The sequence below is a fragment of the Natator depressus genome, chromosome 2 (assembly GCF_965152275.1).
Source record: "Natator depressus isolate rNatDep1 chromosome 2, rNatDep2.hap1, whole genome shotgun sequence".
Classification (NCBI taxonomy): Eukaryota; Metazoa; Chordata; order Testudines; family Cheloniidae; genus Natator; species Natator depressus.
Window position 1 is genome coordinate 160,099,993 of NC_134235.1, and position 25,567 is coordinate 160,125,559.

The 25,567-nt window shown below is 39.9% G+C and overlaps 1 protein-coding gene across 5 annotated transcripts in view; it reads right to left on the bottom strand.

The window, feature by feature from the left end:
• The window catches only part of VSTM2A (V-set and transmembrane domain containing 2A), a 32,348-nt gene extending 7,027 nt beyond the window's left edge, over positions 1-25,321 (bottom strand). For 2 of the 5 annotated variants that reach the window (XM_074945225.1, XM_074945226.1), the window contains exons 1-4: positions 24,855-25,321; positions 22,648-22,814; positions 21,494-21,544; positions 14,066-14,402 (exon numbers count right to left, since the gene is read on the bottom strand). In XM_074945225.1, coding sequence (XP_074801326.1) covers positions 14,066-14,402; positions 21,494-21,544; positions 22,648-22,814; positions 24,855-24,933 — 634 coding nt within the window. In that variant the 5' untranslated portion in view covers positions 24,934-25,321. Of the gene's footprint in view, positions 1-9,988; positions 10,255-14,065; positions 14,403-21,493; positions 21,545-22,647; positions 22,815-22,933; positions 23,049-24,854 lie in introns of those variants that run through there. The other 3 variants (XM_074945228.1, XM_074945227.1, XM_074945224.1) reach the window with 3 other exon arrangements.
• Positions 25,322-25,567: the final 246 nt, after the last annotated feature.

Sequence of the window (25,567 nt, forward strand, 5' to 3'; positions counted from 1 at the left end):
ATTTATTCCAGTGCTTAAACACCCTGACAGTTAGGAAGTTTTTTCTAATGTCCAACCTAAACCTCCCTTGCTGCAATTTAAGCCCATTGCTTCTTGTCCTATCCTCAGAGGTTAAGAAGAACAATTTTTCTCCCTCCTCCTTGTAACAACCTTTTATGTACTTGAAAACTGCTATTATGTCCCAAACAAACCCAATTTTTTCAATCTTCCCTCACAGGTCATGTTTTCTAGACCTTTAAACATTTTTGTTCCTCTTCTCTGGACTTCCTCCAATTTGTCCACATCTTTCCTGAAATGTGGTGCCCAGAACTGGACACAATACTCCAGCTGAAGCCTAATCAGTGCAGAGTAGAGCAGAATAATTACTTCTCTTGTTTTGCTTACAATACTCCTGCTAATACATCAGTGTGCCCCTCCTCTGCACACCTATGTAAGGGTCTGTCACTTTCTGACCTTTGGTGTTTTGGAAGAAGGAATAACCAGAGCATTAGTTAAATTATCAGAAAATGTTAAGGGTAGGAGCATGACAGGGACTACTCCATAAGAACTCCTCTTAACCCTCTGTGCAAGCTACCTAGACTTAGTCCAAGCCTGTAGGTGTAATCAGGTGCTCTCTGCTCACTTTATCTTTCCTTCTTCTGAATAGTGGGGCAGGTGAATGGGTAGAACTCTGGCTCTGTCTCCACAACTTGCTGGCTAGTACAGCAAAACAGTGCAAGCTGGTGGTGGTGTTTGCTGCTGGTGGAGGACAATAACAAATTACTATACACCAACCTTCAAAGCAAAGGGGAAAGCTGGGGAGGGAACTGTGCCTGCATTATGTTTCTGAGTTACGATGCCTTCCTGGGTTGGTGCCACATCTTGCTCAGAACTGTGTCTAGAATTACAATCTAGCCCAAAATTAGGAGGATTTGAAAACACTTGTAAGGACAAAGACAGAGAGAAAATACAAACATGCACAGAAAAGAATAAAATGAGATTCACTTTGCTGAAATGGAAGGAGGAGCAGAATGGTCCAAAACTGGCAAGGAGAAACCTATGTAAGGGGTAATGATGAAAAGGAGCTAGGACTGACTGTGGCTAGAAAATAAGGCATCCATTTATAATCTGCTATGGCTGCAAATAAGGCTAGTGCAATGTTGGTTATAGATGCAAGACATAAAGTTAGTAGACCTCAGTGTGGCACTGCCATGACCACACACTGAATAGTACTTTCAGTTCTGTGGACAACAAAAGGAAATCAGAGAAGACCAACATAATTAACCAAAGGCTTGGAAGGATTGCAGCCTTGGCATGATTTTTGGGTTCTCCCTTGCCCTTAGCCCATGCATGGAGGCCACAATCAATCATGCTGCTTCCTCCTCCACAACATCCTAAAGATGCATCCTTTTCTTTCTACCCCTTCAAGCAAAGCTCTTGTTCATCATTCATTATTTCCCTTCTTGACTATTGCAGTATCCTCCTAACTGGGCTTCCAGTCACACACTTCTCCCTGCCCTCTTCCAGTCCCTGTTTCCAGTCCCTACAAAATACTGTTGTTCAAACAGTCTTTCTCGCAGATCAGTTTGACTGTGTCATCCCACAGGCTCTGGCTGTGGAGTAATCTTGTAAGTGGTAGAAGCTTCATCACTTGGGACTTGTCAGACTAGACTGGACAAAACCCCAGAAAAGATACTGGGTGCAATCAAGTATTTGCAGGAAGATGGGCTGGACAATCTAATTGGCTGTTCTGTGTCTAACATATATTATTTTATAATTCACTGTATCCATTCAGCGTTGAACCCAAAAATAACTGTTTGGCCTGTTTCATTTTAAAGTGTAAATTGTTTTACACTATATTACTATATACACATATATGACTAGCCAAGATTTTTGCCATAAGCATGACCAGGAGATCTTGACATGAAACTGTTTAATGGAAGTTCATTTACCCCATGATATGTGGCATTCATGTGTGTTGCTGCTAATGATGTGAACTCACTAGGTTCAGCACTCTGTTCAAATACTTATGAGAAGCTTATCTAAACTTTGTTTTGGTCTGGAAATGAGGCCAGAAATCTTGCAAGGACAGCTTTTTTCCCATGAGAATACTACTACTTTGCATTTCTATAGCGCCTTCCATTTAAGAATCTCAAAGCAAATATAAAAACATGAAAGACCCCTAGCAATCCTGTGAGAAAAGTAAGTAGTAGTACAATGGTACAATGAGACACAGAGAGATTACCAGTGATTTGCCTGAGTTTGTGGAAGAGCAAGGATTAGCGGTCAAGTCAGTATTAGAGACCAAGTGTCCTGTCCTCAAGCCATGTACTCTAACAACAAAAATATTTTTCTCTCCCAGGTACTTATAGACTTAAGCTGTCTTGGGAAATATTGTGAGGCTAACAGCTTGTCTACATAAACATTTAGTTTGCCGCAAGGTGGGGTGTGAATAAACCCCGGCACAAGGTAATGGGTTGAGCTCTTTCCAAATTTTGAGCAAAGGATCTATTCAATTCTTGTATAATCTACTAGTCACCACTGTGCTTCGACATGGACATTCCAAGCTATATATTTAGTGTGTTGTCACTCTTTATTTTATCCTTCTCTTCTTGTCTGGATCTTACAACTTTCTTGACCCACTTCAGACTAACCCTTCAGAGTATGAGGTTGTGTGTTTTATCAGTAGTTCTCAGTCATGAGTAGGGATGCTCGTACTTCAGCCTTTTATGACCCATATCTGAGTTCCCTTCCCTAATTTAGGGCCTGATTCTGTAATGTTTTCCTCACACTGAATATTCTTTACTCATATGACTATTCCCATTGACTTCAACAGTCTACTTGCATGAGTAAATACTTTTCAGGGAAAGGGCTGAGATATAAGGGGCCTTTGTATACAGGCCTCTGAAATGTCACTGCTGGTTACTCACACTGGATTCAGGAGGAGCGCAAGATCCAGTGTTGGTAAGAATAGGCACAGCAGGTTGCAGGCTCTGATAGTCCAGCTAAAACCCAAACAGTAAATTGGTACTTACTCCTAATATTTGGAAAACATTGGCAGCATGTTCTGGGAATACTCATATTTGATTCCTTGTGCACTGAAAAGTGTTCTTCTTTGCTTCCCCACTGGGAACAGTGGTCTTAAAATATCTTTGACATTTTTTAAAATGCATGATAGACAAAGGAATAAACCAGTGCTCTAATGCTGCTTGCTTACCAATGCCCTAGAATTTGTTTGAACTGACATTTTTAATTGTTGACAGCTGTATGGCTGATCAGCTTCTCAAACTTTATCTTAACTAAGCATGGCTGTCACACCTTCTTATTCCTTAAACCCAAACCCAAAATAACAATACAGCTTCTGGCTGGTTAATAGACTTTCAAATTATCCACAAAAATGTGAGTCACATTTCAAAACTTAATTGCACCAGTCCCCTTCTCCTACATACCACTCATCCATTCCTCAAAAAAAATTATTAAAATATATATATATATATATATATATATATATAAAATCCTAACTAGGATTGGCCCTAATACTATTTCACAAGTGTTCCAGAAGCACTTCCATAAAAAGAACATCTGCAAAAATAAGCTTGTGTGTGTCACAGACACTGAAGAATTGTTGCTCATTACAGAGAAATCTCTGTGCTACATATCACCTTTTGCACCCAGCTGGCAATGTTCAGCCTCATCTTTTAGATGTGGTTAGCCTGATTGTCCCCTCATTTGCACTGGTGTAAATTGGAAGTAACTCCATGAAAATCCACTAAGTCGTATTGGTGTCAAAATCGAGTGATGGGAGAATCAGGCCTAGAGTGTTTCTCTCAATGTTTTAATTTCATCGTCCCACAAATTCTAAATCACTGAGCTTCTCTACCATTCCCTTTACATCTATTTTTTACTTTTCCCCCCAGGGCGGTGAGGGTAGGGGTGGTTAGAACCATGGGCAGGCCTTTGCCAGTATTCTATGTGGTAGGCACCTAGCGCATAGCATGGTCACCCACATATATTTTTGTATATATTTCAAGAAATAAATAAACGTGTGAGCTCTTATTTCAGCAGATGAAGATTCAGGCAAATAGAGTACTATAATATTTAAGACCTGGTATAAATCAACATTGCTCCATTTAAGGTAATGGGCCTACATCAGCTGAGAATCAGGCCCTTAATGATTTAGTGACAACCTACTGTCTTTTCCTCAGTTCTTAATTTTTTTCCTTCTCTCCAACAAATCTTATCATTTTAACATTTTGTTCAGTGGCACAGGGAATTGGAGGAGGGGGAATACAGTAGATCTATTGCAGTGTTCAGCAGTGTATTTTGTTTTTCATTGTGTCAATGGGCACTGCTCTTCTGCAGGCATTAGTTCACTGGACAGTTTCCCCAGTGACACTGTGCGTGGAAGCAACAATAGCAGCCAAGGTAATAACAGCATTAGCAGCAGAAGAAACAGCAGCAACAAAATGGTTTCCTAACTGTGTTTTGGTCACTGTTGCAGAGCATGTAGAGTCTGTATGAGTAGTATCTACAATACAGTCTGTGGCCATTATCTTTCACTTTTATGTTTTAACTCTTTTCATTATGTTAGACAGCTTTGTTCCAGGCAAATAGTATTTACCGATAGGTGGGGGTCAAACTTCAATGAGCTGTATCACACACAATCTCTCTCTCTCTCTCTCTCTCTAGCAAATTGCAATTACAAAGTGTGTCATACACAGTTTGTGAATGAAATGGTCAAATGAAAAAGGGAAAAAAACCAACACCCTGTGCATGGTGCGGAGAGAGATCCTCATATGTTCTTCAAATGACATCCAACTTTCTAAACAACCAACTAGGATTAATTATTTTTATTATAGCTACTACTCACACCCAGAGGAGGGTATCTGATGTTAGCATTGCTGTGCCTTGTGAATTATTTAGTCCAATGAAAAATCTCAGAGAATGACTAATTACTAAGAGTGCAGTGTTTTAGAGCAGACCAGGGCTAAGCTTTCAGAGTGAATCGTGTAGGAAAGATTCCATCCGGGGGAAAAAAATTAATCCTGAAATAATTCCAAATAGCTGTGTTCTTTTGTCTTTGTTTCTCTTCTTTCAGTTCCCAGCCAGCTTGTTATTCCTCCCCACCTAATATGAACTGGTAAAAGCCAGGACTCTCCACTCTCACCCCCATTACCCATTTACAGGGGCTTACTTCTCTGTTAGCATAAGCAGATGCAACTCTATTGACTTCAGTAGTGTTTTATCCATTTAAGCCAACAGAGAATTTGGCCCATTCATTTTACATTGTAACTGTTGTGAAGGGAGTGGGTTTTTCTATCAGAGAAAGGAAGTTCCCTGTTTCACATCCAAAACCAGGCAAAAATGCTGTGTATTTGTCAGGTAACAAATGGGATGGTTTCTGAAGCAAGGAAACCCCATCTGTTTTCTAAGAGCGTTCTATCACATGCCCTGCCATTTCCAATGTCCCGGTGCAATACACCAGACTGAGCAGCAATCAGAAGTAATTTGGATGAACAGACAAACAAAACTGCATGACCTATGTGTATTCTTCCCAGTGGTTAATTAGCAGTTGTACCAGACATGTGGAACTGAATTATTTGCTCTATGCTCCCTCTGCTAAGGAGATTTCTCAGAGGCTCCCTCATGAAATTTATCATGTTTGGCTCTGGACGCGAGGCAACCCATAGAGTTTAAAGCATTTTTAAATGACTAAAAATTAAGTGATAGGCTTAAGAACGTACATGGCAATATCTATAGCTAGTTAGGTAGATGGATCGCTAAATGTGGTATGTACATATATAGGATAGATCTCAATATAGGTGTGTGTTGGTAAATAGTACTGTAGTCACAGAAAGGGTGAGATGAATTTCTGAGCATGGGAAGGTATTTCAAAATGAACATTTCCATTTTCAGCTCCACTATGACCCCAACATACTGAGCTGACTTTAGGGGAGGCAACTACCCAGCGCTCAGCCCACAGAACAAAGCAACTAATATTACTCTCCACACTTGCCTCAGAAAAGTAATCTTCTTATATGACTCAACCCTGTAAGGTGCTGAGCACTTTGGCCCACATCCAGCATGTGCTTAACTTTAAAGCATGTGAATACGCTCATTGACTTCAGTGAGACTACTCAGGTGCTTAAAGTTAAATATGTGCTTATGTGTTTAATGGGATCTGGTCACAGTGCTCACCACCTGTCAGGACTGAGCCCTGTAATTACTAGAACATTTAGAAAATTAGATGAATTCCTGGCTCACTGAAGTTAACGGGAGTATTGTCATTGACCTCAATAGGACTAGGATTGCCCCCAGGGTGCCCAAAGCCTGGAATAGGCATATATACAAAATAAATTAAACTGGGTTTCTCAAAGAACACTAAGGAAGTTAGCAACTTAACTCCTTTCCTTTCCTTTGAAAATCCCAGCCTAACAAAGTCTTGTCATCAAAATTTACTTTAAGGTAGAATTTGGAACAAAAATAATCTCACCCCAGATACAGCTTTATAATACAATGTATAGACACTTCTATCAATTTTTTAATTACTATCTACCATTCTGCTTTGCTTTAGTCAAAATGAATGGTATACAGTCATTTAAAGCAGGTATAATAAAATGTGATGGGCTGGTCATATAGCGAGGCTCACTGACAATCAATGGACTGCAGCTGTCACTGAGTGGTATCCAGGGGAACTGAAATGACCACTCAGCCAACCTCCATAGAGATAGGAAGATTTTATTGTGAAAAGGCATGGCCACACATGGGGAAGGAAGGCCAAGATAAGAGAAGAATGGAAGACGTGTTGTGATCATCTCAATCTATATGAGTGCTGAAGGTGATCAAGGTATACCATTCAAGTAGAAAAATATGATTCCCTGGACCACACTTTATTTAATAGAAAAGAGTGTGTAGAAGTGTTTGGAGTCTGTTACATCACTCCTTGATTGAGAGAGGTGTTTATTCTCCTCTGTTGCTCATTCTTGTTTTCTCATATCATTATTGCTCCTTGCATCACAAGTGAGAACAATGGGAGCTGAAGGCATTTAGCACTTTGCAGATTGAGGTTCACATTTACTGAGTATCAACTAATAATTTCACAGTTTATTCTGTTATTTGAGACTAACTAAAAATAATTGTTGTTATCAGAAAAGGTGAATATGCAAGTCCTTTTAAGTAAAAAAAAATTAAAGATTATGCTATGTAAAGATATCTAATTGTAATAGATAGTAGATAGCCTATTACCTACACATTATCTTATTGATGAAATTATTAAATAGATCTAGAAAAGGTTAAAGAAAACAAAATCAATGGTGCTCTTTATTATTTTTTAAAAAAGAAAAGGAGTACTTGTGGCACCTTAGAAACTAACCAATTTATTTGAGCATAAGCTCTCATGAGCTACAGCTCCGATGAAGTGAGCTGTAGCTCACGAAAGCTTATGCTCCAATAAATTGGTTAGTCTCTAAGGTGCCACAAGTACTCCTTTTCTTTTTTGCGAATACAGACCAACAGGCTGCTACTCTGAAACTTTTTATTATTTTAAACCGCAAATACTTATGATCCTGATTTTCTGCAGTGCTGAGCACCCAAAGATATGTTGACTTCAGCTGGCATTGTAGATGCTCAACACTTCCAAAAATCATCCCCAAAGGGGTTCCCAGTGACACGAGTGAGAATTTTGCCAGTGACATCAGTGAAGGCTGCAGGCTTTTTGTAGGCTGACTATATATAATATAGTCTATAATATATAGACAGGAAGAAAAAAAATGTTGGTGAATATTCTGTAACACTACAATCTGGGCATAAAAGTGTGTCTTGCATTCAAAGCTGGTAGATTCAGAACTACGGACTAAATAGACCCAAATGGCAGGGAGAGGGGGGGAGCACATCCATTTACCAGAATCAGTAGATTCCAATAATGTTATAATTTCCTCCCTTTGTCCTCCTACCTGGTACTGAAGTTTGCTGTGGGTCTTCCTGATTCAAGGAATTCAGTTGGTGCTACAAGACGCAAAGACCCATCTTCCCCTGCTTGTTCCCTCTCAGGTTACATACTGAACCCCGAGCCATCAAAGGAGTTGCTCCTCAGATATCTCTTTTCTAAGATGGCAGAAGGGTTACTAAGACGTAGCCAGTTCTGTGTTTGAGTTAGTGAATCCTGAGAAGCACACAGGTTTCCTAGGAGTCTGAGAAATTTGAATTTAAGCAGTCAGAATTTGGGCCTGAAATGATTTCTTTATCTGTAGCTGTGGCCTCTTTGTGATCTGTCAGCCCAGACTCAATGAGAAAAAACAGAGCTGCAGGTAATGGTTTTGAATGTTGTCCCAGATTTTTGGAATGGGAGTAGTATCTGGGATGCACACATTTTCAGTGGGTCAGCCATACTGGTGTAAATCTAGAATGACTCTACAGATGTCCGTGATGTTACCCTGGATTTACAGCAATGAAACGACAAATCTGGCCCAGTCCCCTCTAGTTCATTTGGCTCCCCTTTGCATAGGACCACTGTTCCCTCTAAGCTGTGTGCATGTATGCATGCACACAGATCCTAAACCCCATGCACCTGGCGAAACACCGCGTGCACAAAAATTTGAACAGAAGCACAAAAATTTGAACAGAAGCACAAAAATTTGAACAGAAGACATTTTTTGCACACATGGCCTGTCAAAAATTAGAGGGAATGTTGCATAGGACCAAATTAATTTCACAGTTTGCCCCTAGAAAATTATACCATTACCTATAGTTACAAGACCTTGTGATATATGAAATGTGTAGTATTACCTTTGGAATATGATACACTCTTATGAATTATGCAGAGAAAATGTCTATCACTCCACCTACATAAGACATTTTTCTGAATATATGCATATTAGGCTGTCATATTAGTCAGACTGCTGTTATGCCGTGATGGCAAACTTCATTTGCAGCAGCCCAGGCATATGAAATCAAAGGGTCAAACTATGACAGCTCTGACTTTTGCTTCCCTGTTTTGTTTTTATTTTAAAATAGAACTTAATACTTCTTCAGTGTTTTTTTTTTGGTGTGGAATACATGTTTTTGTTCTTTCTGGTGCACACTCTCTCTGTCTATTCTGTATCTGTTTCTATAACTAGAATACTTTGCAAGTCTATATAGCATTTTTATTTAAACATTTCACAGTGATGTGTGGACTTTTATGAATTAAGATTCACAACATCCTGTGAGGTAAATAACAGATATACAAGAGCCACAGAGATATATAAAAGCCCATAAACTATACATACAGAATAAGCCATCAAAAAGTTATCATTTACCAACCATTGCTAAACAGTTCCCTCACAGTTACCACAAATATTCTTTCTCCTGAGTATAGTGGGAAATTATGGTAACCTCGGGTACTTTAAAATGGTAATAGCTGGCAACTGTTTTTTTTTTTTATGTTAACGACTGCCCTTGGGTTGAGAAATTATTCTCTAGTGGTACTTTTTAGATCTCTATTGCCAACTGAAAACTGACACTTAAAAGAATGTTGGGTGAACATGAGCAGTGAAAGAGTTCAACAGAGTGATGCCTACCTTTCAAATATAAATTGTACGGCGAAAACATCATACAATCAGAAGGAACTGATCTTGCCTATCTCATAGCTATACCCTGCAAAATATATAGATTTAAAATTTCCTAATTCCCAAGTCTCTTTCCTGTAATTATAGGACCCAGATTTCTTTGCAATGTGCTGATCAATGCAATGAGAAAATTTAATGTTGGTCATAAGGTAATACAACCCCAACTCTAATACTGGACTAAATTCTGACACACTGGGTGAAACCTTATTCTGCAAGCAGTCCCACTGATGTCAAGGTACTACTCAACAAAAGTAAAGATATCCCAGTATACCCCATTGTATGAAATATAATCACAAACATTTGAATTATGCAGGTATATTTTAATTTTTAACAATGTTTCCATTCCCTAGGATTGGTTCCTTCACTGCATAAAATTGAATGAAACACGAAAATGTCTGTCTCCTGCTAGTTTCTGTATTTGAGCACTACGTTGAAATATGGGAAAAGAGATTGATTTTCTTTTGAACCACATAAGGAAATTAGGGCAGACACATGTTGATTAATTACATTAGTAAGAAAGATCATACACAATGTGCCTGCCTATGACTACTATCTCTGTTCTGCCATTCTGATGTCCCAAAATTGGATGCTTCTTCTTCCTCAGTTGGAATCACTAGACATGTGGGCCAAATTCTCCACTGCCTGGTACCTTCTGTAGGCATTTACACCTCTGTAAAATGAATTCAAAGTGGGTCTAAAATATCACCAAATCAGATTGAAAGTAAAAATTAAGCCCCCAGTCTTCTCAATATGAGGAAAATCAATCTTGAGCCTCAAAAGTTAAACTATTGGTGCAGACTCCACTGTCAGTTACATTATGGCATTTGACTGTTGATTAGGAGAAATCAACATACAATATATTGAGTCAAAATCAGTACTAGTGAAAGTCAGTTTTCCTCAGTAGGTGAATTTGGCTTTGTGAATGGAGCATGAAACTTTGCTTCATCAGAAACCACACATGAATGTAAGAGATTAAATTACTAATACTTTATTCTTAGGACTGTCTGTACTTGGCCTACAATAAATATCATTTTGAGAAAATGTTGAAGCATGAAGATAAGTATACGTCTTGCCCTCTCAGAGCTATGACTGAATGTTATTTTGATTTTGGAATGCCCGTAACAATCAATGAGAGGTTTGCATCCAGATCACTGGCAGGACACAGCCCTTACAGGGCAAAATGTTGGATAAATTATTGAATTAGTGAATCTTTTATACCTGTAATGCTACCAGAATAGTTTAATGGACTACCTGCTGCGTCCAAATTCTGGTCAAGGTGCTTAAGTATGTGTCTACCTTTAAGCTTCTAACTAGTCCCATTGACTTAAGAAGAATTACTCACAGATATTGCTGTTCAAGGATTTCAGGTTCTGATCTGAAGGAAATTCTGTGATTTTGAAATTAGTTTTGTTTTGAATGAAAACAAAGGATTTCTAAAATTCCTGTAACATGAAATTAACAGGAAAAAATGTAATCATGTCAAGAAGGTTGAGGGGAGATATGATTGCTCTCTATAAATATATCAGAGGGATAAATACTGGAGAGGGAGAGGAATTATTTAAGGTCAGTACCAATGTGGACACAAGAACAAATGGATATAAACTGGTCATTGGGAAGTTTAGACTTGAAATTAGATGAAGGTTTCTAACCATCAGAGGAGTGAAGTTTTGGAATAGCCTTCAAAGGGAAGCAGTGGGGGCAAAAGATCTATCTGGCTTTAAGATTAAACTCGATAAGTTTATGGAGGAGATGGTATGATGGGATAACGTGATTTTGGTAATTAATTGATCTTTAAATATTCATGGTAAATAGGCTTAATGGCCTGTGATGGGATGTTAGATGGGGTGGGATCTGAGTTACCCAGGAAAGAATTTTCTGTAGTATCTGGCTGGTGAATCTTGCCCATATGCTCAGGGTTTAGCTGATTGCCATATCTGGGGTCGGGAAGGAATTTTCCTCCAGGGCAAATTGGAAGAGGCCCTGGAGGATTTTCGCCTTCCTCTGTAGCATGGGGCACGGGTCACTTGCTGGAGGATTCTCTGCTTCTTGAAGTTCTTAAACCACAATTTGAGGACTTCAATAGCTCAGACATAGGTGAGAGGTTTTTCGCAGGAGTGGGTGGGTGAGATTCTGTGGCCTGCGTTGTGCAGGAGTTTGGACTAGATGATCATAATGGTCCCTTCTGACCTTAGTATCTATGAAAACACTTTGTTTCAATAAAATTGAAACATTGCATTTCAATTTTGACATTTTTAGATTACATATATATATATATATATATACACACACATATACATACATATTTACAATATAAACGAAAATAAATTTCCAAACAAAAGGTCATTTTGACATGAAAAATCAAAACATTCCATTCCAAAAATGTCACAGTGGAATGTATTTACTTATCAAAATACTCCCCCCACCCCCATTGTATTTCCCAAAAGGGAATTTCTTTGGAAATCAACACATTTCCGTAGGAAGTTTCTGTTTCAATTAAATGACATTTTCTGATGGCAAAACATTCAATTGGAAAATTTTTGAGCAGCTCTTTTTACATGCTTAAAGTTAGGCACATGCTTTAGTGCCTTGCTCAACTGCATTCTCTTTTGGTAAATTGGAAGTAACCCAGAGAATCATAGGAATGTAGGACTGAAAGGGACCTCAATAGTTCATCTAGTCCAGTACCTTGCAAAGAGGCAGGAGTAAGTATTACTAAGAACCATCCCTAACAGGTGTTTGTCTAACATGTTCTTAAAAACCTCCAGTGATAGAGATTCCACAAACTGCCTAGGTAATTTGTTCCAGTGTTAACTACTCCTACACTTAGGAAATGTTTCCTAATATCTAATCTAAATCCCCTTTGCTGCAATTTAAGCCCATTACTTCTTGTCCTGTCCTCAGTGGTTAAAAAAGAACAATTTATCACCCTCGTATTTATAACAAACTTTTACATACTTAAAAACTGTTATGTCCCTTCTCGGTCTTCTCTTTTCCAGACTAAACAAATCCTATTTTTCATCTTTCTTCATAAGTCATGTTTTCTAGACTTTTAATTGTTTTCTTACTCTTCTCTGGACTTTCTCCAGTGTTTCCACATCTTTCCCAAAGTGTGATGCCCAGAATTAGACACAATACTTCATCTGAGGCTTTATCAGTGCTGAATATAGAGGGAAAATTACTTCTGGTGTCTTGCTTACAACACTGCCACTAATATATCCCAGAATTATGTTCACCTTTTTATTTTTTACATCTTTGACTCATATTTAGTTTGTGATTCACTATACCCCACAGATCCTTTTCTGCAGTACTCCTTCCTAGGCAGTCATTTCCCATTTTGTGTTTGGGCAATTAATTATTCCTTCCTAAATGTCGTGAATTGCATTTGCCCTTATTGAGTTTCATCCTATTAATTTCAGACAATTTCTCTAGTTTGGCAAGGTCATTTTGAATTCTAGTCCTGTCATCCAAAGCACTTGCAACCCCTCCCGTCTAGGCATTATCTGCAAACTTTATAAGTGTACTCTCTATGCTATTATCAAAATTGTTTATAAAGATATTGAATAGAACCAGACCCAGAACAGATCCCTGTGGGACCCCACTCAATATATCCTTCCAGCTTGACTGTGAACCATTGATAACTATTCTCTAAGAATGTTTTTTCCAACCAGTAGTACATCCATGTGTTGTAGGTTTGTGTAGGCTATATTTCCCTAGTTAGTTTAAGAAAAGGTCATGTGAGATAATATCAGAAGCTTTAACTTGCACAGCTGACTTTTCAAAACTTTTTTTTGGTCGTTTTGCATTTCCAAAGAGCTTGTATTGATCATTTGTGTGTTCTGTTTCTTCATTTCCTCACTCTCACCATCACGATCATGTAACAGTGGAGAGTCACACTGTATGTGTAATTGTAGCATTCACCATTGTATATTAGATGGCAAACACTCACTCCAGTGTAGGTTATTCATAGCTTCCATATAAAACAGAGGTTTATTTCTGTGTGACAGAAAATGAGGCATTACCATGTTAGTGTCTTCAGTCTGACGACTGACAAATGGCAAATGCATATTCTCTGTGCAACCATTCCTAAAGCATACACAGTGCAACATTTTCAACAGCATTTATGTGACTTAGGAGTCTAAGTCCCATTTTCAGAAATGAGATAGGCACTAGGGCCCAAATCCTCAAACATCCGTAGGCACCTAACTCCCACAGATTTCAATGGAAGTTAGGTGTTAAATATGTTTGAGGATCTGGGTTTAGACGCCTAAGTCCCATTGACTTCCAATGAGATTAAGGCTCCTAAGCCTCTTACACATTTTTGAAAATGTTTCCCATAATATTTAGTTTCAATTACTTATTCTTAGCATATATATGTATATATTGGGCACCAACCTTTCCCTATCACAGTGATCCCGTCTGGGTTAACCTCATGTTACACGCTGGTTAGCAAGACATTGAAATGCTCAAAATGCTTACCATACCTGATTGTGGACTCTGTTTTGGGATTTTAGCTGCTGCTTCGGGGCTTGTGGTAGAGCGCAGACGCTGATTGGAAGAGTTATGGACACTACTGGGAACAGCTGCTGAGATGTTCTTGCGAGGTTTCATATCTTGCAGCCACATTGGGGATGCTTCAAAGGCCTGCATTCGCCGAGAGTGGCTGTTAGCATTGACTTTGAGAAATGCCTGAGCCTTGTATTCCTGAAGGTCTCCATAGTTGGCATCTGTCACCCTGCACTCATACAAGCCTTCATCCTTTTTCCTCACTTTTGAAATCTGCAGCTTGTGGGAGATGTCATTCCCTTGTACTTTCACTGTCTGCAAATTGTCCAGGAACAAAAAATATCAGACATTACCATTCTCATATTCTTTCTCTATGAAGAATACACTGACATACAGAATGCAGCTATCCTAAGAGGATGTCTGCAGTTAGACACCCAGGGCTGGCCTGTGCCAGCTGATTTGGGCTTACAGGACTCATACTGCAGGCCTGTTTAATTGCAGCATAGACTTCTGGGCTCAGGCTGGAGCCCAGGCTCTAGGACCTGCAAGGTGGAAGGGTCCCAGGGCTCAGGTTGCAGCCTGAGCCTGGAAGTCTACACTTCAATTAAACAGCCCTGAAACCCAAGCCCTGCGACCCTGAATCAACTGGCAGAGGCTGGCTGGAAGTGTCTAACTGCCATATAACACACCCTAAAAGACCATGGGCCAAACCAATGTGGTGTAATTTTTCTTATTTCAGTGAAGTTACACCAAAGATGAATTTTGCTTTCTGTAGGCATATGGACAACTGGTGACTTAATTACAAATCTGCTTAGATGGTATGCTCTGAAATGTTAATTGGCCTCAGACAAACAACCCAGTCTCCCATGCTCTTTAATTAATTCTTTCAGATCATGAGCATTCTTAATGAGCTTTCTTGCATGAAGCTGCTGATAGTGTATTTCTTTGGTTAAACCTTTACAATTAGATAACTTTATTGAATCATTGAGATTTTGAACCACTGCATTAACAGCCTTATTGAAGATGTTTGCCAATGTTTACATTTCTTTAACACTTTATTAGGCTATCTTGTAGTCTTCCTTGTTTTAAAAAGTACCACTTGACATTAAATGTGTCTCCTTCAGGTTTGTGCAAGGCTTTGTGCATTCATTTGTTAACAGTAATGATGAGGCGTCTGGTGACATGTAGCCAGTTTCCCCCCCTTTTATTTATAGAAGCATGTGCTTATTAAAATATGGTGACAGTGATTTGACAATAGCAAATTGCTCATACTCTGTGTTATGTTGTGAGGCATCAGCTGATACCAAGACATGCAATTTAACCTTTGCTATCCTAAGGCAGCATAACGCATTTTTCACCTTGTGTAATTAATTTAAAAGCACAAATTGTTTATTTTTGAAGACATAACAAGACATTGCAATTTACTCATAAGTGAAAGGTACCAAGAAACACTAGCAAAAGTAGCAGATTTTTTCCCTCAGTACGCTTCTTTCCATATAGTCATTTATATTTAAGTGTATATTACTTTATATCTGTGATTCCAGAACACTTTGTCATTTATGGATTACCCTAACAGGAAGCCAGTTTGAGGGTTCATCATCATTGAAAGCTATGAGTTTTAGGGAGTGCCCTTAATTCTGCTGCCTATATCCATTATATAAATTCAGGTGCAAATGTAGCTTCATTTCATGTAAATACAGAAGATTAAAGGCAATATGCAGTAGAGAAACATTCGGATAATGAAGATGTGACAGATCTTGGAAAAGGAAAAGTATTACACTGCAATCAGGTATGTGTTATTTATGATTATGCAACATAATGTTCCTGACAGCTTGACATATCATAGTCCCCATTTTGGCAAAGCCCTTATCCAACCTGCTGTGTAACTTGTGGATACATGACAGCAGCAAGAAATGTGATAGACTTTTAAGCATACAATGTTATTGTTCCCAACTCTACATATGAATTATTTTATATGGCAAACTGTACTCACGGTATAAATTAAATGTTTCAAGCATAATGTAATCAACATTAAATCCACAGAAAGTGCTGGATAGTTAAACTTAATCAGTAATAATATAATACCTATACTGATCCAGTTATCAAAAAAACAATAAAAAAGAAATTGAAAGGGCAGTCAGCATGTAAACTGTCTCTGTGGGCCAAATTCTGCCTTCATGAATCCCCGTGCAACATCAACAAAGTCAATGGTGTTGCAGAGAAGTAACTGAGTGCAGAATTTGTTTTCTCTTTAGCCATTTCTAAATTTTAAAATGCAAAGAGAGCATGCTTAATTATATAGTGTTCCTCTTCCAAATTATATATTCAGAGATTCTAAGCCCAGAAGGGGCCACTGCAATCATCTAGTCTGACCTCATATATAACACAAACAACAGAACGTCTCCAAAATATTTCCTATAGCAGCTCTTTTAGTAAAACATCCAATCTTGATTTTAAAATTACCAGTGATGGAGAATCTACCATGACTCTTGGTAATATGTTCTAATGGTTAATTACTTTCACCATTAAAAATGTACACCTTATTCCAGTTTGAATGTGTCTATCTTCAACTTCTCACTATTGGATTGCGTTATACCTTTCACTGCTAGATTGAAGAGCCCATTATTGAATATGTGTTCCCCATACATGTACTTATAGACTCAAAGGTACTGGAACTAGGGATGCTGGGGGTGCCTGGCTTGAAGTGGTTTCTCTTATACAGAGAGTTTACAGTTTGGTTCAATGGCTCTCAGCACCCCCACTATAAAAATTGTCCCAGCACACCTGTATAGACTGTAATCAAGTCACCCTTTAACACTCTCTTTGTTAAACTAGACAGATTGAGCTCCTTGAGTCTATCACTATAAGGCATGTTTTCTAATGCCTTAATCATTCTCGTTACTTTTCTCTGAACCCTCTCCAATTTATCAACCTCCTTTTTGAATTATGGGCACCAGAACTGGAGAAAGGATTCCAGCACCAGTTTCAGCAGTGCCAAATACAGAGCTAAAATAACCTCTGAATTCCTACTCAAGATTCCCCTGTGTATACATCCCAGGATCACATTAGCTCTTTTGGTCACTGTGTCACACTGGCAGCTCGTGTTCTACTGATTATCCCCACAACCACGACATCTTTTTCAGAGTCACTGCTTCCCAGGATAGAGTTCCCCATCCTGTATGTATGGCCTGCATTCTGTGTTCCCAGTTGTATATGTTTACATTTAGCCATATTACAATGCATATTGTTTGCTTGTGCCCAGTTTAACCCATGATCTAGATCATTCTGAAAAAGAGACCTGTTCTCTTCATTATTTATCATTCCCACAGTTTTTGTGTCATCTGCAAACTTTATCAGTGATGATGTTATGTTTTCTTCTAGGTCATTGATAAAGACATTATATAGCATAGAGTCAAGAAGCAATCTCTGTGGGACCCCACTGGAAACAGACCCACTCATTACAGTTCCTTTTTGAAAACTATCAGTTAGGTAGTTTTTTAATACATTTAATGTGTGCTGTATATTTTATATTCTAGTTTTTTTTTATCAAATGTTTCGTGGTACCAAGTCAAACACCTTACAAACATTTATGTATTTTATATCAACACTATTACCTTTGTCAACAAAACTTGTAATCTCACACAAACATAAAAAAAAGATATCCAGGTAGACAGGATCTATTTTCCATAAATCCATGTCAATTTGTATTAATTACTTCACCCTCCTTTAGTTCTTCATTAATCAAGACCCTTAACAGCCATTCCATTAGCTTTCCAGTGATCGATGTCAGGATGACAGGCCTATAATTACCCAGTTCATCCTATTTACCCTTTCTAAAAATTGGCCCAACATCAGCTTTCTTCTAGTCTTCTGGAACTTCCCTGGTTCTCCAAGACTTATTGAAAATCAACATTAGCAGACCAGTGAGCTCCTCAGTCAGCCCTTTTAAAATTCTTGGATGCAAGTTATCTGGATCTGCTGATTTTAAAATGTCTAACTTAGTAGCTTCTATTAAATATCCTCCAGAGATACTAGTGGAATGGAAAAAGTGTTGTCATCACCATATGATGAGACTGAATCATCTGTTTTTCCCCAAATACAGAAGAGAAATATTTATTGAACAATTTCATCATTATTGATAATTCTAGCATTTCCGTCCAGTAATGGAACAGTACTATTGTCAGAATTCTTTTTATTCCTAATACATCGAAAAAACTGCTTATTGTTTTTAACTCTGCTGGCCATAGATTTCACCTAATGTCCTTTGGCTTCCCCCTTACCAATTTTCTTCAGTTCCTAACTTCTGATTTATATTCTTGACTATCAACTTCTCCTTTCTTCCATTTGTTATATTTTGTTTCTTTTATTTGTTATAGTTGTCTTCGTTTCCCATTAAAACAGGTAGGGTTTTTGTTGTTGTTGTTTGTTGTTTTTAACCACCACATTCTTCTTCAGTTGTGGGATTGTGGCTTTTGACGCATCTAGTTAGGTGTTCTTAAATTATTCCCAATTATCATCACATTTTTCTGATTAAATTCTTTCTCCCAGCTGATTTGGTTCATAATTGTTTTCAGTTTTGTGAAACTGGCTATATTAAAGCACTATATATATATATATATATATATATATATATATATATATATATATATATATAAGTTAATGGTAGCTTAAGTACAAGTCATCATGACTTGATCACATTTAAAATGTGCAAGAAGAATTACGTTCAGACCAGCAAATAAGTAAATAAATAAATAAATAAATATTAGGTCTGTGATCAGTGCAAAAAGAATTATGTTCAGACCAGCAAATAAATAAATAAATAATATATATATATATATATATATATAGTTTAGTTCTGTGATCAGTTCCTCTTTATCTGTTAGGTAAAGCTATAATATATAATTTCCCTATATTGGCTTATTTAGGACATTGTCATCTATAATGTTTAGAAATTCCAGTGATGGCTTATGCTGGAGTTCTCATGCTGCCAGTCACTCAAATTGAAGTCCCCCATGATCAACTTTTTTTCCTACGTATTATTGATAGGTGCATAAGGAGATGGTCGTCCTGTTGCATAATGTGAATTAGTAGTCTGTAGCAGACAACAGCTCATGTCCCACATTGTGCTTTATCTGTTAGGACATTGATCACCAGAAATGGTGAGATTCAGCATTGTTAAAAACCCAGCCCCTACATGTTACTGTCTCTTGATAAGGATTTATCAAATACAGTTCGCGGTTTATTCTCCATTTGGTATGGATACATTCCATTAATGCTAATAGGAATTCTATTCAGGCATCCAAGAAAAAGTAGTCTTCTTTTATAGTCAGTAGATTTAGAATGCCAAAGTAATGTAGACAACATTTTTATTACAAATATAAAATATCTATTACACAAGCCTATGAATATATTGGGCTGTATAATAGAATGGCCAGGCTTTAATTATCGACACACATAATAAGAGACAAGTATAATGTGAAAGGCCTGAACTGTAACAAAGATGAGCCAAATCCTGTAGTTCTTATTCAGTCAACATTTCTATGGACTTTGGTGGGAGTTTTGAATGAGCATGTTCTGAGTAATTAATGAGTTTATTGGTAATGGTTGTATTTCTATTGCAATAGTGCACAAAGGCCCAAATCAGGGGTCCATCAATCCTCACCGGAACATACGGTCCATTCCATGAAGGGTTTACAGGGTAAAGTGACAAGCAACATAGGAAATGTGAGTGAGGGGGCTGTGGTCAAAATACGTTCAGTGTTTGATATAATGTATATACATTAAAATGTCACTTCAACTATAGCCAGCTGCCCTTCAACCTACCATTAATTAGTTGGCTAATTACATGTAGGCACCAGAGAAGAAGGGAGTGAAGGTTTTAACATACATGATTATCTTATATTGCTGATTAATGTGGTTGTTGCTGATTCAGGGCCAGATTGTGCCTGTGTCGGGCTGCACTGCCCCTGTGAGAGTTCAAGATGGATTCTGTCTGAGAGGCAAAATCCCTCTGGAGATCATGTGAGATGTGTACACTGCAGTATTTGTTAAGAATGAACAGTAGTCCCATCTCCTTAAATCTCTGGGGCATTGGAAGGGAGAAGTCCCTCAGCTGCTCTGAGTGCAGGGACAGCAAAAGAGGGGAAAAGCTCCTGTGCCCTCCCCTCCCTGCTATCAAGTCCGGTAGCAGGGAGGGGAGGGCACATAATTGTGTAAAAACTTTAATCTCCAAATGGGAGATAGAGTCCAATCCTGCAGGCTTGGCACAGAGAGAGCACACCTAATAAAATCAATAGAGATATTGCCACAGGAAGAACAGCATCCTGACTCTTCTCAGGTCAGATGCCCTCTCAGCAGCATCAATGTCTGTTCTCTGCCAGCTTTAACTAATTTCTGAAATCACCCATTTAAATAGCTACATATTCAGCTGAAAGGATATGCCATTTCTGGGCAAACTTTCAGCATTTATTCCTCATTTAGAATTCTGGGACTGCATCAAGCTCTCCAGGGGTCAATCCCACAGGAGGGGTTAATTGGGGGTGGGACTCTGTGCCAGGTGAGAATAACCTTGTGGACTTGTTCCATTTGCAGAGTGGAAGAGGGCATAGTGGGCTTTTCTTCTGTTGAATAAGCAGGAGGGTGCACCCATCAATTTAATGGATCCCCAGATGGCCAGGGCCAGCCAAAGGAAATCCATGTACTTCTGTCAGCCCTGCATCCCCTCCATCTTGTCCTGTCACCATGACTCCAATGGAACTGTGGTAACAGGGCTCCCCCAGCACCATCATAAAAGGAGGAGACTGGGAGCGATCTTACCGCCAAGAGGAGATTCCAAAGCAGAGCTTGTACAGTCCCAGGATTTCTGGGAGGAGGGGGGTGATTTGCATGGCACTGGTACAGGGACCTCCAGCCTTCACCACTACCCAAAGTGTGCCTAAACCACTGCCCACCATGCTCTGTTCCCCCCTGGCAGATCCCAGCCCCATGGAGAGCCCTCTGCAGGGTCTTGGAAAGTAGGTCTGGGGTGAGGTGAAAAGGGGAGCAGTGCTCAGGAGGAAACTGATTCAGCTTTCCTTGCAGGATGAGGAATATTTGGGGCAAGCATGCCCTGGACCGTTATTTTGCTTTTGTTGAGGAAATGCAGTTTAATGAACCCATTGGGGCTGTATTGTTTCTGTGATAATGTGTACAGGGCTAGGAAAGGATCTCTTTCTGAGTCTCTCTCATCCTGTAGCCAGCCTGGGGGGAGGGGGGGGACAGAGAAACTAAAGTAAGCTCCATGACTGTGATTAATTGGTTGCCCACAGGCTTTTGGGTGCATGTTAAATTAATGGCAAATGTAAAGTAATGAACTATGTAGGAATGCTCTCTCTCTATTTATCCCCCCCCCCCCCCCAAATACTTACGCTTATCTTTGTTCCGTCATTGTCCAAGTCTCTCTCTGGTAAGAGCTCCACCTATTGGGAAAGGATGACAGTTGTAAGGAGCTGTTGCCGTGCAGTGCTGGGCTACTGGCCCTTGTGCAAAATAACCACTAACGCGAAGCAGATTGTATCAGCCAGCCTTTCCCCGAGAACACTTGCATGCTAAGTGTGCCACCTATAGGCAGAACCACACTGGGAGAGTTGAACAGACTGAATTTAGCTTCAATTCTATGCAAGTGCTATTGCGGCAGCCAGCATTATGGGATTGTGGCACACTGAAAAAAAAACACTGTATTGAAAAGGAGGACAGATACCTAGCGTCTTCTCGTAAGACTAAAACTGTCACTCTCCATCTTATTACGATCAGGCTTCAGGACGGATCCTTAATATAAAACTCGTGTGGACGGCATAGGAGGATTAAAATGTTAGAGACAATGAATTTTTTTCCAGTCCGATCTCAGGGAAAATGTTCAAGGCAAAGGGAGAGCTCCCTCTCCCCTTTCTTTACAAAAGTAAGGACTGAGCCCAGTGGATGCTTGTGTGGTTGTCCTGAAATCCTAAACTGATTCCAATTAGAAGGATGTTTAATCTTTTTCAGTGTAACTATCAACCAGAAACAAAGCAAGGGGGGAAAAAAACGAGGTTCTCCCCAGAAAACAGTCCTCGACGCTGGACTTGGAAGGCTACAATTATGGTTTGTTTGTTTGTTTGTTTGTTTGTTTGTTTTGAAGGTGTGCATCCCCAATAACAGCATCCCCCCCTCCCCCCCGCTGAATTAGACTTACAAATGCGAGTGCCCCAATAAGGGATTGTTGTAGTATCTTGACCTTGGGGAAATACAGTCCTGCAAGCAGCAACTCTATTAATATATGCGTTGTTTGAAGAGAGAATCAGGCTTGAGAAATCCATGTCGCTTTCCTAAAATGTGAAGCTGAGCTAGGGGAGTGGCAGGCACCGAAGATCCCATCCCCTGGGGTGGGCATTTCTCCCTGCAGCCTGCTGGGTTAGTTCATGGGTAGCATTAAGCCTTAGGCGAAATCCACTTCCTCCCTCCCCCCCCCCGCCCCTTTTGGCTTGCTTGGGTGGATTACCCGCTTGGAGGGGGAGGGGGAAGCCCAGTGGAGGCGCATCTGTACCTGAGTGCCCGTCACCTCGCCTCCAGCCTCCTGCTCCTCGGCTGCTCGCAGAAACCACCACTGGATCTCGAGGTACACGGAGGCTGAGCCGCTCTGGAAAGCGCACGACATCTCCACGTTCTGCCCTTCAGTGGCTGTGACATTTCGGGGGAACTCGGTGAATTTTGCTGCAAAACAAACGCAAACAGCTTATTGGGATCTCCCGCTCCTTCTTCTCTCCTCTTCCCACTCTCCTCACCCCCCATTTTCGTCTGTTTTTTTTTTTTCATGTTCTCTTTCTCGCTACCTTTTCCCCTCCCTGTTTCCTTGTCCATTTGCTCACTGCCTCATTTAGTCTCCCTTTCTATGTATCGCTCCCATTTCTCTGTTCCACATCTTTTCTCACTCCCTTTCCCCATCTCTTTTCTCCTTCTCCCCCCCCATTCTCCTTCCCTCCCCGCTTTGTCTCACACATTTATATATTTTCCCCAATCCGCACAACTCCCGCTCTTGTACTCAAGTCCGGCTAACGGGAGAGCTAAGTACCCCCTCTGATCGCTCCCCTGGGTTAAGAAAGTTACATATAATTAGATCCAAAATCCCTGGGTGGGATGCAGTACTTCACCAAACACATTGAGGGATTTCAGTGAAAGGCAATTTGGAAAATCAGCACCCCTCATGGATTGCATTTGCTAGGTGAGGGTATACCTTGTGAATGATTAAACACTATGGGGTTAACTGAAATAGATATTCAGAATGTGTAATGTGCTAAGAGGTGGGTTATGATCACGCATCAAAATGCACGTTTCAAACACATTAACTGAGTCACGTATTCTTTTATGATAATTCATGCTCGCACAATGAAACGAATAAACAGTGATTCTTATCATTCTTCATCCTAGCAGACTCACTTTCCAAAGCGAACAAACATCCCACCTCTTTAAATATGACTACTCCCATCTTACAACACCATTCTACGGTTGAGCAAAATTCCTACAAATGCACACAGTGCAAGACACCAATGTTTCTTAAAAGTCACCATCGAGTCTCCCTATATTTTCCTTGGGCTCGTGTGTAGGTCATTTAAAAATTGAGCAAACTTGATGCTAAATCTTGTAGACGCCACCCTGGCCAGAGAAAGAAAAATATATAAATAAACCTTCTGGTTCAAATCTAAGAAACACTGGACAGGCACAGACCCATTGCTCAAAGAATTCAACAGTCAGTTATCCAGTCCCAGCTGTGTGTTGTTATAGGCTGACAAAGCTTAGAAGGAAATATTTGCAGTGATCCCCCTTATCCCTAATGCGTCCAAGCTCGTTATTTGAAGTTTATTTGTGGGGTGATTTGGGAATATACTGAACCACCTTTTGCTTTCTAAACACTTGTACTATGAAATGGAGGCATAATAAAGCTGCTATTTCTTTTATTTTGCAGTGCCTCTCCCCCCCACCCCCCGACATTATTTTTAGTCAGTGCTAGCTATTCAGCTAGTTAACGGGCAAAGGGACTCTTCATTCTGCATGCACAGGGATGGAAAGAAGTTCTCCTCCCTGGTCAGTGCTAAACAAAAAAATATCAAGACGGGAGTTGCGTGTGCAGAAATGATGCAGCGTTCAGCGGGCAGCCTGAGACGCTCTGTCCTAGGTGCTGAAATGATCACTGCAGCCCTCAAAGTCCCAAGCAACTGGATTCTGCAGAGCTGGGGCTGCTTGGAATGCGAGACGCCCTTTTCAGTGGGGTCTTCAAAGAAGTCGATCTTTTTTGAGATCTATACATAGTCACTAAAGGGAAACAAAGGGCTGAGACTGAGGAACACGGAAAAGAGTGGAAAGGGAGTCAGATCCTATATAGATTGCAATATTTAATGGATGCACACGATTTAGCCATCTTATATTATCTGTGCATGTAATAGTTATGTATGTCTGGGTGGGTATTCGCCGTAAGCATATATAGACACACAGCCCAAGCACGCGTATGTATGCATTCATTACAAATATACACACAGCATTTTCGTCTGTTCGTCTGTTTCTCATTTTTCCTCCTTGCAATCTAGTATAAGCAGTCGGTTTAATTCTCACGAGGGGTAAACTTCTCCCCTCTTTAGCTGCTTGTTTGTAATTTCTAAGGCTTGGAATCTATATTTCCCTCTGCATCTTTTTGGAAGCCCTGCTTCGGATTTTAGGGAGTACACACACGCACACACATTTGACAAAGCGCGATCTTACCTTGGGTAGAAAGTCCTTGTTGAATATACAAAACGGAAAAGAAAACGCATCCAACATAAGCCAGAAAGATCCCCATCATTCCAAAGCGAAGCAAAAGTCACATCAGGGTAACAAAAACCAAAGGTGCCCTCAAAGAAAGGAATCACACACGCGCGCACACACACAAATTTACAAAAAGGCTCTCAGCTGTAGCCCTGGCTGCGACACTGCGAGCATTCTGCTACTCAGTGGAATCTTTTCTTTGGGAAGAGAGGGTATTGCAATACACTGAGGGTTCAGATCAGCTGGCTCGGGCGCTGTGATGCTTGAAGTCCAGACCCAGACTAAAAAAAAAAAAAAAAAAAAAGAATCGTTGAAAAGTGGGTATCAGCTGCCTTCTCTGCCTTTTTTTTTCAGCTGCCTGGCAGCTCCGTCCAACGTCAGCTCCAGCTGCTCAGGATTGCGTGATGATGACTGCCCTCCCTAAACGCTGATCCGGCTTAGGAAGTGGGGAGTTTGGAAAAGGGGAGGGGAAGAAGGGAGAGGAGCCTACCGTGCTTGCATTGCTTCAACTTTTCCCTCTAATGGCTGCGATGATGCCTTTAACCCTTCACGCCTTCTGGGTTCTCTATACCTTTCTACCTGCTGTTACTTGGGCTGGGTAACATGCTGGATGAAAGCCGATTTTTGCGTATGATTGTGGAACCCAGGAGCCTTTATTGTACTGATACAAT